We start from the raw sequence: 13411 nt of genomic DNA, 5'->3' as shown, positions 1-13411 counted from the left end.
CATAACTCCTTCTCACTCCAACATGCCTTTCCAAACCGCCCATAAATCCTCGCCTTAAGTGCTGTGTTGGGAATTGCTGGAAGGGAGCGACTGCAGCTGTGACGGAGGAAGGCAGCATCCGTCTGGGAGCAGAGCGAGCAATAATGGGGCCATTGAGCACAGCCACCCCCAGTGCCCGGGCTGCCCGACGCGGTGGGGGGGCGGGGGGGGTCCAGCCCTGCACGGCTCGGGTTTGGGAGGCGTTTGCCGACAGCCCCGCGGGCTGCAGGGGTAAAGAAAGCAGGGACTGCGAGAAACCACTTCCCGAATGCTGCAGATCAAACAGTGGGAGGGCATCGCTCCGGGCCTCTGGGGTTTTCTCCCCACAGCAGCGCGGAGATTACAGTGGTAGGTGAGGAATGGATCTTTGCTTCTTTTTCCCAGGGTTTTTCTAAGATTAAACATCTCCGGTAACACATCCTGGCAACTTTTGATCTGCCCTGTAGGGGAAATCCCCGAAGTCCCCCGAGCATCCTTGTTCTTCAGGCTAAAAGCACAACGACGAGCCTATGGGAACGCGGGGCTGCGGCTGGCGCGGTCTGGCCGGGGCCGTGGGTGGCGCAGAGCAGCGCTGCGCGCCTTTCCCCGCGCGTGACGCGGCGCGGCGCCGCTGCCCCCTGCCGGCCCTCCGGACCGGACGCCGCCACGGCCGGCAGGGGGCGCAAGTCGCCCCGCGGTCCTCCCTGCCGCAAGGCGGCGCTGCAGCGGATGGCGCGCCGCAGGGGCCGCTCCCGCCGCCTCCTCCCCGCCGCACGGGGCTCTCACGGCTATAAAGGGGAGGGAGCCGCGCGCCACCCCCTCTCTGCCCGCCGGGCCGCAGTGCGTGAGTGGGGCCGGGAGGAGGAGGCGGGGGAGCGGGGGAGGGAGGGCGGCCGGCCGGCCGGCCGGCCGCGGCCCGGTGCGATCCCGGCTGCCGCGTGGGGCTGCGGCCCGTCGGGGTCGCTCGGTTGGGTCGGCGCGGGTCTGGCCGTAAAGCGGCCGTAACGGCGCCCCGCCCGCCCGCAGCCCGCGCTCTGACCCGCGTTTCTCCCGCAGACGCCCCGAGCGCCCAGCCGTCCGGACGATGAGCGCGGCGGGCAGCGGTTATCCCATGGCCTCGCTGTACGTGGGCGATCTGCACCCCGACGTGACCGAGGCGATGCTGTACGAGAAGTTCAGCCCCGCGGGGCCCGTGCTGTCCATCCGCGTGTGTCGCGATATGATCACCCGCCGCTCCCTCGGCTACGCCTACGTCAACTTCCAGCAGCCCGCTGACGGTACGCGCCGCGCCCGGCGCCTTCGTGCCTTTCCTCGGCCCGTGCCGCCCCGAAATGCCGGACGGCGGCCGCGCGGCTCTCGGCCGTTCGGTTCTTCGGCGTCCCGCTCGGGGCGGAGCGCCGCGCCGCGCTGCCGGCCGTTCGGCTGCTCCGCACGGAGGAGATGCGGCCGTGGGGACGTGGGTGCGGGGGGGCGGCGGTCGGAGCCGATGGCCTTCCGGGGCTCCAGCCTCAGGTTCGCGGCTCTGTGTTCTGTAGCTGCCTTTCAGTCCCAACGTAGGGTAAGTAAGCTCCTGACCGGCGGTGGAGCTGGAGGCGTTTTTCACAGGCACTTCTTAAGAAACAAAACTCCGCACCTACTTCACTGTTTCTGAAGCACCCCACGAGCACGCATCTCGCTGTCCTCTCTGGTTCACTGGACTGTTTCTGTATTACTGAAAGTCCCCAGGTTTGGAGGTGTGGGGTTGGTGCAGCTCATAAAAGGGAGCAGTTCCGCCGTGTTCCCTGTGTTCTTGTGCAGGTTTGGGCTGCTGATGTGGTCTTCGTGTAGCCGGCGCCGGCAGAAGAGCCTGCGTGCGATCAGCCCAGGTTGGGTTGGGCTTTTCTGCCCCAGCCTCTGGCTGCTCACCTGTTGTAACTTCAGACCTGGTAGAGCTGATGGCTGCACGCTGCTGTGTGAGCGCAGGCTGCTGTGCAGCACTCTGAAGTGATGTTCTTGAGCTGGTGGGAAAGGATCGTAGTGCAATGCGTGTGGAGCTGTGCTGTCTTGTGGGCAGAATCCATGCTGGTTTTCTCTGGCCAGATTGTTTGTAATAGTTCAGTTTGGCACCTCCTTAAGCAAATATTCCCGTGCTGAAGCAGTGGAAGCGTACAAAAGATGGGACAGAAAAGGTGACTGTGGAATGTGCTTTTTTCTGGAAGAAAAGTAGGTCAGTATTTTCTGCCCTCGTTTTCAGAGCCTTTAGTTGTTGACTGGTGCTCATTTATTGCTCTGAGCTGTGATTTAGCAGTATCTATATATAGACATCTCCAGAACAGATAGGAGAGAGCGCTTCCCTTGGATTCAGAATCAGTTCACAACAGCCAGTAACCCCTCCTGTTGCCTGCAGTTGCCGTCCTGCCTTACAGTTTTATAGAGAGCAGATAGCCGACTCCCACGGGGTAATAAATACACTGCCTTCAGCTCAAAGTCTTCACAACGTGTGGAAAAGAAATGTCATCACAAAGCAGTGCTCCTGCCAGCCAATAGAGCCTCTGAGCTCTCGGCTGATTGTATGTGAGCAGGCTGTGACTGTGCCCTCCTGGCTGCTGTCCTCTTCCCAGCTCAGGATGCCTTCTGTGCTCTTAAAGTAGAGAAGACCTGTATCGTGTAGGTATGATGTTGAAAGGGAAGAGAGCTAGTTGTATATGCGTGCTGTATCAGGAAGAAGTTCTCATAGAAATACGAAGATAGCTGGTCTCCACATGTGTCTCAAGGTAAACTTTTTATGGAAATAAATAGGCACGAGGTTAGAGGGATGTTGCGTCATTCTGGGCTCCTGGAGAAGCAGCAGACATTTTAGGAAGTCCCAGTGCTTGAAGTGATACTTTGACAGGGTAGCTGGTGTCCTGTTGCTGGTAGGTCTTACAAGGTCAAGTGACTTAAACCTTATCTTTGAGTTACTACTGGGAGGGAGACGTGCAAGCTCTCCTGCCTCCACAAAGAGATCTCCTTCAAAAAGCTCCTTCCTGGCGTAGCAAACAGCAGCATGTTATTTTGTAGGAGTAAAAGGCAGCTACTGTGCTAAATGCAGCGTGGCAGAACACCGGGGTGGGAGGGAGAGCAGTGGTGTGTTGGGGTCTCTCTGAAACCAAGACTCAAACTTCATGAAGAATATAGTTTTTGTTGTCAGATGCATGAGTTTTAGGTTTGGCTTTCAAGGTGGCAGTGCTTTCTGCATGAGGGCTCTCAGAGAAGACAGATCTGCACTTTCTTTCCAGGGATGCATAGTCAGAAATGCATTTGGACTTGATATTATCCATTCTAGGAAACGATGGGCAGTATTCTGTAGCATTGCTACAACGCAGTGCACAAAAGCACTCGGGAAGCTTTGTGCTCCCGAAACTCTTAGGGAAGTTCTTGTGGGCAGCTGCTGGTGTGTCTGAAATGGTGGAAGGCAGTAAAGCGGATGGGATGGTTTGTTTTTGCTGGGTACCTTTTGTAGGAGTGCTCTGTAAATCTGAAGGTTTGTCACGTCTTAACCTTTGTGTGGGAAATAGGATTCTCTCCTTACTGACTAGAGAAGCTGAACTGTTTCAAGGCAGGCAGCAGCCAGGACTTTGCTGTTCTTTGGGACCCCCAGGAGATCCTGTAATCGCATCCTGAACATCTGAGTTTCCAGAACTCCTGCATCTAAACTGGCATCTCAAATGGTTGCATTTTCCTTGGCTTTTCTCAGCTAATGGAGTGATGCTTTACCCAGGGAGGGGTACTTTCTGGACACGCATTGTCTGATAATCTGCAGGGAGGTTATTTTTAGTGAAAACGAGCTCTGCTGCCTTCAGCTGCGGTGCAGAGGCACGGCAGTCAGTGAATGCCCAGTGCTGGGTCCGTCCTGTTCTGATAGGCAGGTTAAGGAGAGGCTTCAGAGCTCTGGCGAGTTCAGACTTAGCCGTGGTTGTTAATATTTGTTTTTAACTGTAAGTGGAAAGAAAACAAACTCATTTCATTTGGAAGAAAAGCTCAGTTTCCTTTTAAATACGTTCCTCGTGCAGTTTAGCTGTGTTCCAGGGTTTCGAAACGTTGACAGTAAGGACAATTCAGATAATGATGGAGAGAAACTTCAACATGGCCACAGAGATAAGCGCTCTGGGAGTGCAGGGAACACTGCATGTTTCTCAAGCCAAGAAGGAAGGAACCTGGGGCTGGGATTAGCTAACCGTCTCTAAACAGAGAGCTGTAGGAGGGTATGGATAAACTTCTCCCTCCTCCTTAAAGGAGAGATGGCAGTATAAGGAAGACATGCAGCGTAAAGCAGGTGTGCAGTTCAAAGGAAGGAGTGGTTTTGTACATAATCTTCATTGCTGGCAGCATGTTGTTATACTTCAGTGATCAAGGGACTGAAAGGGATGGGCATCAAGTAGTTGATTAACCTTGCTAGTTTTAAGTGGCTAATTTGCCCTGTTTTTGTTGTCAGCTCTTTATTACCTAGTGGCACAAGCGAGAGCACAGAGGTCTGCAGGGCAGCTGATAAAACTCCTTGTGCTGAGCTGCTCACGAGTGAATCCTGGTGCCTGGTTTCTCTTTATACTGCTCAGCCACAGTGGCCAATTCCAGCACTGTCAGCTCTGCATCAGGGAGCCTCGTCTGCAAGTGAGACTTGTTACTTTGAGGCCTAAGGCGAGCTTCAAGGAGTGCTCGTATATTGCTTTTCCCTGCCCAAAAGGCACTTGAAGAAGAATGGAGAAAGCCTGAAGTGTGTGCAGCGTTGGGTTTGAGTTGCAGTTCAGTGCTGGGAGGATGGCAGGAACCAGTGGGAGAGAAACAGACACAGGAGCTGAAATGGCTGATGTTTGTGGCTTAAGTAGGGGAAAATGAGAAGGTGTTCGCTGCGGCGGAGGAAACGAATTTGCCGTGTTTATTCTGAGTCGCTGCTATCCCTGATCCTTTAGGGGCTTCCTCAGGTACCGGTGTGAGGTGATTGCATTTCTGCCTGGCAGCGTGCAGCCCTCAGGTTAAGAAACCTGTCTGGGGCTTTCTTGCACCAGCGCTAACAAGCGTTTTAGCATTTGCATCTATTTCAAGCAGAGCGTAACGCTGCTGTGGAATGCTAGATGGCTACGTGGAGCAGTGCAGTAGCACCTGCTTTCGTATGTGCTGAGAAAGCTTGAGAGAGCCACGAGTGGTTCATAGCCTCTCAGTAGCTGCACGGCGTTTCGCGGCCCCTCTGGTTGCTTCATAGGTGCCACCGCCTCATCTGCTCGGCCCCTTTCGGCAGGAGCTGTTTCTGCTGCGGATGGAATACACGGCTTGTTTGTGTCCTTGCCGACGCGTGCTTCTGGAGGGCCTCTCCTTGCTATAAATAAACGCTGCCAAATTTGCCGGCCTGCGCCAAGTTGCTGCTGAGGTCCCTGCTGGAGCTGCTGTGGAGCAGCCACAGGGCTGCCCTGATTCAGAGCAGCAGCTGAGGAATCCTTTTAGCACAGCAGTTAATTGAATGTAAGCTTTTAAACGGCCAGTGGGGCGAGTAGAGCCCTAGCATGTGAAGTTTTCCTCCTGAGATGGTTTTTGTCTTTTTAATTTCGTGAGTCTCTCTACTTCAGTAACGAGATCCAGCAGGACTTGTTTCACAGTGGGGGTTGCGTGCGAAGGACTGGGGAAAAAGAGATGGCACCGCTTCAGCTTAGAAAGCCGTGGTAGGAAAAGTCTTCAAAGCACGTGAAAAGCTCTAATAAACTTTCATGCAGCGATTCACTGATTTTGAGGTAGGGAGTGCAGGAGACTTCTGTAGGCAGTGCCCCACTGAGGGTTCTGGAAGAGCTCTGAAATGCTGCGTAGCTTCTCTGCTCTAACAAAGTGTCACTTGAGAGGAGGAGGTGTTCATGTTGTGTTTTGGTTGAATTTGCTGCCCTGAAATGATATCAGTAAGTGAGTGACAGTGGTGTGGAAGAACTGGGCCAAAGAAATGTGGAAGACTTGGGTTCTGCCCTGTTAATGTTCCTTGGTTTTAATGCAGATCTGTGCCTTTCTTTCCCCGCCTCATGCTGGGAATTAAGTCTCTCCTTCTCTGCTGACTCCACGTTAGGAGTATTTCCTGGCACAGAAGAGTCACAGGCATCTGAATTTTATGAACAAGATCCTGACGAGTGTATGTAATGGTCCTTTTAATATATCAGGAGGCAGCAGAAATAGAATCATGACGAGGGGGTTCAGTGTGGCCTAGGATGGCAGCGCTGGGGTTTTAAAGCTGAGTTAAACCTGTTCATCAGGTTGGGTATCTGGACCTTTTTCTCAGCATTTGGTCTCTTCTGACTGTTGCCCTTCAGTCAGAAAATCATTTTTTGGCCACAAACGACACAGGCTGAGTTGTGTTCTTCCCTGCAGCCATGCGTTTGTGTGCATTCTCCATCTCTGACCTGACAGAGAAGCCACCATTTTCTCTTAACAGAAATGAGTATGAGTGGGTGAGAGCTTCCTGTATCTTTCCCTTCTTTTGATTTCAGCAATTTACCTTTATAATAGTGAGGAATGAGGAATGTAACTAAGTCTAAGTACTCTGGCATTATTTCTCTGTGACTATTAAAACATTATAATGTCAGTTCAGAATAGATTATTAAATCTGTTATGTTCTTAAGCACGTCTAGTAACTGTGCTGCAAAGACCTGCCTTGGAACATGAAGTTAAACAAAAAGTAGTCATTGGAATTGATGGCCCATGTAATGGCCCCAAATGTCTCTGGTTTTATTTACATATCGCTCACGTGGTGGAAACCTTTATGCTTTAACAAGCCATAGAAACCTCTTCTGCGCTTCTCTTGCAGCTGAGCGTGCTCTAGACACCATGAACTTCGATGTGATCAAAGGAAAACCCATTCGCATCATGTGGTCTCAGAGGGACCCCTCGCTGAGGAAGTCGGGGGTTGGGAACGTCTTCATTAAGAACCTGGACAAATCCATTGATAACAAGGCACTTTATGACACGTTCTCGGCATTTGGGAATATTTTGTCCTGCAAGGTGAGATGCGGTTACTTCTTCCCGTTCTGCTATAGGGGGACGTGATCAGAGACACCCAGTGTAGGAAGCAGAAGTGGCACCTGTCACCACGTGAGGAGGGCTGTCTCTTGAAGGCAGAGTTGACCAAAAGGTCAGGGGTTGCTGAAGTTACGTCGGGTTTGGCCGTGAAACGTGCCGGTCTGAAACACAGAGATCTCACTCGCTTTGACCTCAGCAGCAGCCTGTTCTCGTTGCTGGCGCCGCGGTTGAGGGTGAGAGGAGGAGGAGGAGGAGGAGATGTGCGTTCTGAGATCTGACGGATTGGCTTCCTTCCACGTGTCTAGGTGGTGTGTGATGAGAATGGCTCTAAGGGCTACGCATTTGTGCACTTTGAGACCCAGGATGCTGCAGATAGAGCCATCGAGAAGATGAACGGCATGCTGCTAAACGACCGCAAAGTGTGAGTGTCACAGCCAGCAGCAGCAGCGAGCGCATGAACCGTGATGCATCTCGGTATTAACAGGGACACACAAGGTTCTCCTGGCCCAAGCCTTGGCCTGCTACCTCTCCACTACAGGGCTGGTGAGTGACCCTGCCCAAGCCATAGCCTGCTCCCCTTCCATTGCAGGGCTGTGGTTTCCCTCAGCAAGCCTCGATTTGCTCCCTCTCCGCAAGTGGGCTGGGTGGGTGTCTGGCCAGTACTCTTCACTGCAGAGCTGGGTGGGCATCCTAGGCTGCTGCTTTTCACCGTAGGACAGGTGACTTTTCTGGATGGTCTGCGGCCTGTTTGTCCTTCTGTTCTGGCACTCTTTCTTCTCCCTGTGTCTGGCTCCTCCTACAATTTTTTTTTTTTTTTGTCTCACTGCAAATCACATGCTGTTTTTTCCGTTTTTGAAACAAGTTCCTTACTTAATTCTCATTCTTTCATGCAGATTTGTTGGGAGATTCAAGTCTCGTAAGGAGCGGGAGGCTGAGCTGGGAGCCAAGGCAAAGGAATTCACCAATGTTTATATTAAGAACTTTGGGGATGACATGGATGATGAAAGACTAAAGGAACTCTTCAGTAAATATGGTAAGTACAGAAACTCTTAATGAGACCGTGAATTTCATGACCTGTGCTAATTCAGCAGTGCTGCTACCATCTGTATGCGTCTACCGGGGTCACTTTGAGGCTGATGAATTGGAAGATTTGAGGAGTGGGTAGTAATTCTGTCAACACTGGACAGGAGGCAGAGAGTGGCCAGCAGATGAGTGAGAAAAGAAGGCTAGGGTGATTATGTGGAGCTTGATAGTCTTGAAATAGTCTTACATTATATTTTACTAACCCTGTCCCTTGGTAACAGGTAAGACTCTGAGTGTTAAAGTGATGACAGACCCCACTGGAAAGTCCAAAGGCTTTGGCTTTGTAAGCTTTGAAAAGCATGAAGATGCTAACAAGGTATGACCAAGTGTTAATGCTGCTTGGGTGTCTTTGGAAAAGAGTTTACTTGGCTTACCGCAGAAGCAGGTTGAGATAAAATTCTGCCTCAGGTGTAACCTTCTGGATGTGGGGGCTTGAAGCCATTTGCACGTCACTGCGTTGTTACCTTACTTCAGGGTTAAGCTGACATTTCTCAGATTACCAGATGCACGCAGAATGCAGTTGTTGAATCTGAACATTAATTCTGTAGAAGTGCTCTGATGGATGGCTTAGGGAGTGAATGTTCTTAGAGTAGAGTTTTTTGAGCCCTATGTTTGTTATTGTTTGACATTAACTACAGAAGGGGTGGGGATAAATTCACAAGTTCCTGTTGTTAGTCCAGCATTACGGCAAGGTTGTCAGCATGGGTCTCTCCTGATAACTTCAGTTTATCTTTAATTAGCTGGTGTAAAACAGGAGCAGTGCAGTTTTAGTTATTGGCAAACAAGCTGGGAGACCTTTGGGCAGCCAAGTTCTTAACAGGATCGGCTGCTGTCTTGTTTCAGCAATTGACAGTTTTCTTTGACCCCTCTGTCCAGGCAGTGGAAGAAATGAATGGGAAGGATATCAATGGGAAAATGGTGTTTGTAGGCCGAGCACAGAAGAAGGTGGAGCGCCAGGCAGAGCTGAAAAGGAGATTTGAACAGCTAAAACAAGAGAGAATCAGCCGGTACCAGGTGAATAGTCCGTCCCTTTTCTGAATTGAAGTACAGTTTTCCATCTTTTGGTAGACTTAAAAGGCACTGACAAAGCAGTCGTCGTCCTGTGATGTATCCTTAGAGTTCAACCCTAAGTGACTCCATGGTACTTGGAGGCAAAGGAGACTTCTATGCATGGTCTTTACAATTAAGTGCTTAGGAGGATATGAGAGAAGTCATGCAGTCATCTTTAATTTCACATGAGCCTACCTGAAAGGATGGAAAGAGATGTGACTCTTAAACTGTTGTTGGTTTAGTTTTTAGCAAAACTGTGTCATGCCAGAGATTGCATCTGAATCTTTCCCACTCCTTGCGATGTAGTGCTGGACTGGGGACACACGATGCAACAAGAAAGCAGAGGAAATCCAGACAGGCTCTTTCACTTCATTGGGGTTTGTCTCTACACCTTTGCAACATTTATTGCCATCAATCTTGGTGGTATGACAGTGATGTCCTGCTAAGTTAAGAGGTTTTAGACAAATGACAGCTTTGGCAGACGGATGCTGACAGTTGATGTGCTGAAGATTCTCTTTATTACTGTAGATGTCTTAATTATCCTACTGTTCTCTACCTTTTAGGGAGTTAACCTGTACATTAAAAACCTAGATGACACTATAGATGATGAAAAACTGAGGAAGGAATTCTCGCCTTTTGGGTCAATAACAAGTGCAAAGGTATTGTGGGGCTTGGGGATTTTTGGATTTTAAGAAGGAACTGTTACTTGACAAAGGACTGAAGGGCAGAAATGTATCCCCTGATTGGTGCGGTCATGAGAATTTTAGGCTAGTGATCAGGCAGATTTCCTTGGGTCTCATCGTGATTTTACTGATAACTTGCTTGATTCCTCATCAGAAGTGGGGGGACAAGAGGTGGAAAACAAGCCATATCATGCTTATGGGCAAGCAGGCATTTCTTCATGTTTGATTAGAGGCTGCACCTAATCTTTCCCATTCCTTGCTGTGCAGTGTGAGTCTGGGGACGCATGGTGCTGACAGAAAAGCAGAGCAAATCCAGACAAGTGATTCTTCGTTGAGTAATTGTCTCTACACCTCTGCAACAGTTCTTCCTTGAAATCTTATATTTCTCTGTGGTCAAAAATAGAGATTTCTTCAACTGTTCTTGAAATGTTGCTCCACTAGCAATTGGTCTTTACTGCAGGTGATGCTAGAAGATGGACGGAGCAAAGGGTTTGGCTTTGTCTGCTTTTCCTCTCCAGAGGAAGCTACGAAAGCTGTGACAGAGATGAATGGCCGAATAGTGGGCTCAAAGCCACTCTATGTTGCACTTGCACAAAGGAAAGAAGAGCGAAAGGCTCATCTAACTAACCAGTACATGCAGCGCATTGCTGGGATGAGAGCCTTGCCAGCCAACACAATCATTAATCAGTTCCAGCCTGCTGCTGGCGGTTATTTCATGCCTGCTGTGCCCCAGGTAAGCTGAGCAAGTTCGTATGGTTTTACGAACATTTTAACTGTGCTTGGGCCTTGAGTTGTTTGCATTCATCCCATTGAGTCTTCGTTTTGCCCATAAGCAAGCAACTCCTAATGGGGAGTGCAGTCAGTGGAGTTAATTGTGATGTCCCCGCTGCATGCTCTCTTAATTTGAGTTGGGTGTTGAGTCTGGGGAAAAACTGCCAAAACACATTGTAAATATTGCTTGTTGTTCACTTAGATGTTGCCTTTGAGCTTGTTTGGTCTCCCTCCAGGCTCAGAGCAGACCCACTTACTATGCACCCAATCAGATGGCACAGATGAGACCCAACCCACGCTGGCAGCAAGGGGGAAGACCTCAAGGTGAGCATCTGGAGACTGTTTTGGTGGTGTGGCCCTCTGGGTTGTGCTTTCCAGCAAGAATGCATGCTTTCCTTCCTGTGCACAACTTCAGCTTGCTTCTTGTAGCTGGCTGGCCTGACCTACCTGTCAGTTCTGGTTTGAGGATGTCCTGTCATCTCTTCCCTCAGGCTTCCAGGGAATGCCAAGTGCCCTGCGCCAGTCTGGACCACGGCCAGCACTGCGCCATCTGGCCCCTGCTGGCACTGCTCCTGTCTCTCGTGGCCTCCCTGTTTCTGCCCAGCGAGTTGGTAAGCTGTCTGCCTCCCAGGCTCTTCTCCTCTGCGGGGGATGAGGATGCTATTGAGACTTGACTTTTACTTCCAACGGTGGTTGTCAGAAACAAGTGAGGGAGTGAGGGGTGAGACAGCACCTGAATCTTTCCTACTCCTTGCTGTGCAGTGCTGGTCTAGGGACAGTTGGTGCTACAGCACAGCAGCAGAAATCCAGATGGGTTATTTTCCACTTGGAACTCATCTCTACAGCTCTGCAACATTTACTGCTCCAAATAAGACTGTAGGGTATGGATATTGTTCTCAGAGTACAGCATCCAAATTTTATCTTAGGGAGTAACTAGGAAATACCATAAATGCAGAATGTAGAATAGTTCTTTTCTGAAATATCCAATTGTAATTTGGAGACCGGTTTCTAAGCCAGTATTCGCCTGTGCAGTGCATAGTTTGAATTTAGTGGTCATTAAGGTACCTCAGGTTACTTGCTGTACATTCCTATGGGTGTTTTTAATCCTGCTCTCCTTTTGCAGGTGTTACCACTGCAGGACAGAACTTGGCTCCTCGTCCACCTGTAGCTGCTCCTGCTCCCAGAGCAGTTCCCCCTTATAAATACGCCTCAAGTGTCCGCAGCCCACATCCACCTGTACAGCCTTTGCAGGTAACACAAGGATCTGTGCCTGAAGCAGCTGCAGGCCAACAGGTGCAGCTGAAGAGTGTTTGCAGAAACAATCAGCACAGCGTCTATTTTTGCATCCTCCTATCTGCCTTTCTATAGGCACCTCAGCCTGCAGTACACGTGCAGGGACAGGAACCACTAACAGCCTCCATGCTGGCTGCTGCCCCTCCTCAGGAGCAGAAACAGATGCTGGGTGAGTGAAACTCTGGTTCTTCCAGATTGCATTTTACTTTGGAAATGTCCCCAGGTTTCATTAACAGCTTTTAAATTAAAATTGCTATCTGAAATCCTTTTTTTCTAGGAGAACGTTTGTTCCCTCTTATTCAAGCTATGCACCCCAGCCTTGCAGGGAAGATCACAGGAATGTTGCTGGAGATTGACAACTCAGAGCTGTTGCACATGCTGGAGTCTCCAGAGTCCCTCCGGTCAAAGGTAAGCTGCCCGTTCCCTTGGGTGGGGGCAGACTGTGGGACCCTTCGGTTGAGAGAGGATTCTCACTCGCTGGCTCCTCTGTCTTCCTGGAGGTGGAGGAGGCTGTTGCAGTGTTGCAGGCTCACCAAGCCAAGAAAGAAGCTGCCCAGAAGGTGGGTGTGGTTGCTGCTACCTCTTAAGCCAGGAAGACTGGTGAGTGTCTCAGTCCTCAGCTTTGATTAAAAGCTTCCAGGATTGGTAAATAAAGCAAGGCAGTTACTAAGTGTTCTTGGTCTGGGAGGCTTATGTTGGTCTGGGAGCGGTGCTTGTCTGATTTTAGCCAGTTCTTCAAAAACCTTTTTAATTAAGCATCAGAAAGATGATGCGTAAATTGCTGAAGTGTTCCTGTTAGCTGGCGCGTCATGGCAGTGCAGCAGATTGAGATGAGTCTTGTGACAGCGCTGATCTAGGAGGTGAAATGACGTGCAAGATGTTCTGGTGACTTCAGGGTGAAGCACTGCGCTGATGCCCATTCCTTGTGCTGGCAGCCATCTGCCCTTGGCGCACATTAAAGGGCTGCGGTCAGCAGTGCCACGTCTGTGCTCTGTCCAAACAAATGCTGTCTCCTGTGTCCAGACTCCTAAAAAAGGCTTTTATTTCCCAGTGCCTGGCAGGTAACGTCTTCCTCCTTTTCCTGCAGGATGCAAAGAAGCCAAGCAGCCCCTCCCCAGGGGTCAGCTCAAGATGTCTGCAGTTCTGCGCTGCCCTGCAGGACTCGATGCCGTGCAGCACATCACGTAGTTATGTTGCGTTTTATAAATTAATCCTTAAGATCTTACCGAGCCGACTCTGTGCAGCTCTAGATTTCCAAAACCAGAATAGAGTTCGCAGGCTTTTCCCTGGTGTCGGAGCAGGTTACTGTTTGTCTTTTCTAAGCGGAACATCGAGGATTTCTCGTTAATTAAAAAGCATTTTGTGGTTTTGGTTTTAACTCAAAGTCCAGTGTGGAAAGTTCTGGAAAGTCTTTTGTCACTAAAGGAATAAAATCTTTGCCCGCATTCGTCATCTTTCTCTTTTGTTGTGTGTCTTTGACGTGACTTACGGACGTCGGATGGCGT

The 13411-nt window shown here is 50.2% G+C and overlaps 1 protein-coding gene and 3 non-coding genes across 5 annotated transcripts; all 4 read left to right on the top strand.

Annotated features, from left to right (window-relative positions):
* The first annotated feature begins 708 nt into the window (after positions 1–708).
* PABPC4 (poly(A) binding protein cytoplasmic 4) lies at positions 709–13351 on the top strand. Of its 2 annotated transcripts, none has more exons than XM_085208959.1 (16): positions 709–858; positions 1075–1295; positions 6815–7008; positions 7332–7447; positions 7920–8059; positions 8331–8425; positions 8986–9123; positions 9723–9818; positions 10303–10575; positions 10850–10937; positions 11105–11224; positions 11737–11864; positions 11982–12075; positions 12184–12314; positions 12407–12506; positions 12994–13351. In XM_085208959.1, exons 2-15 carry the CDS (start codon positions 1103–1105, stop codon positions 12491–12493), a joined length of 1893 nt encoding a protein of 630 aa, XP_085065085.1. In that variant the 5' UTR covers positions 709–858; positions 1075–1102; the 3' UTR covers positions 12494–12506; positions 12994–13351. The 2 variants fall into 2 exon arrangements, with proteins under 2 accessions (XP_085065085.1, XP_085065084.1); XM_085208958.1 differs by having other exon boundaries at positions 715–862.
* Positions 9433–9563, top strand: LOC116217440 (small nucleolar RNA SNORA55). The gene has a single exon (XR_004161986.1). It is a non-coding gene; the product is annotated as a small nucleolar RNA SNORA55 (small nucleolar RNA).
* LOC116217441 (small nucleolar RNA SNORA55) lies at positions 10078–10206 on the top strand. The gene has a single exon (XR_004161987.2). It is a non-coding gene; the product is annotated as a small nucleolar RNA SNORA55 (small nucleolar RNA).
* Positions 11343–11471, top strand: LOC116217439 (small nucleolar RNA SNORA55). The gene has a single exon (XR_004161985.2). It is a non-coding gene; the product is annotated as a small nucleolar RNA SNORA55 (small nucleolar RNA).
* Positions 13352–13411: the final 60 nt, after the last annotated feature.

Source organism: Meleagris gallopavo, chromosome 25 (assembly GCF_905368555.1).
Source record: "Meleagris gallopavo chromosome 25, MGAL_WU_HG_1.1, whole genome shotgun sequence".
Taxonomy (NCBI): Eukaryota; Metazoa; Chordata; class Aves; order Galliformes; family Phasianidae; genus Meleagris; species Meleagris gallopavo.
This window is presented reverse-complemented; position numbering and strand designations above follow the sequence as displayed.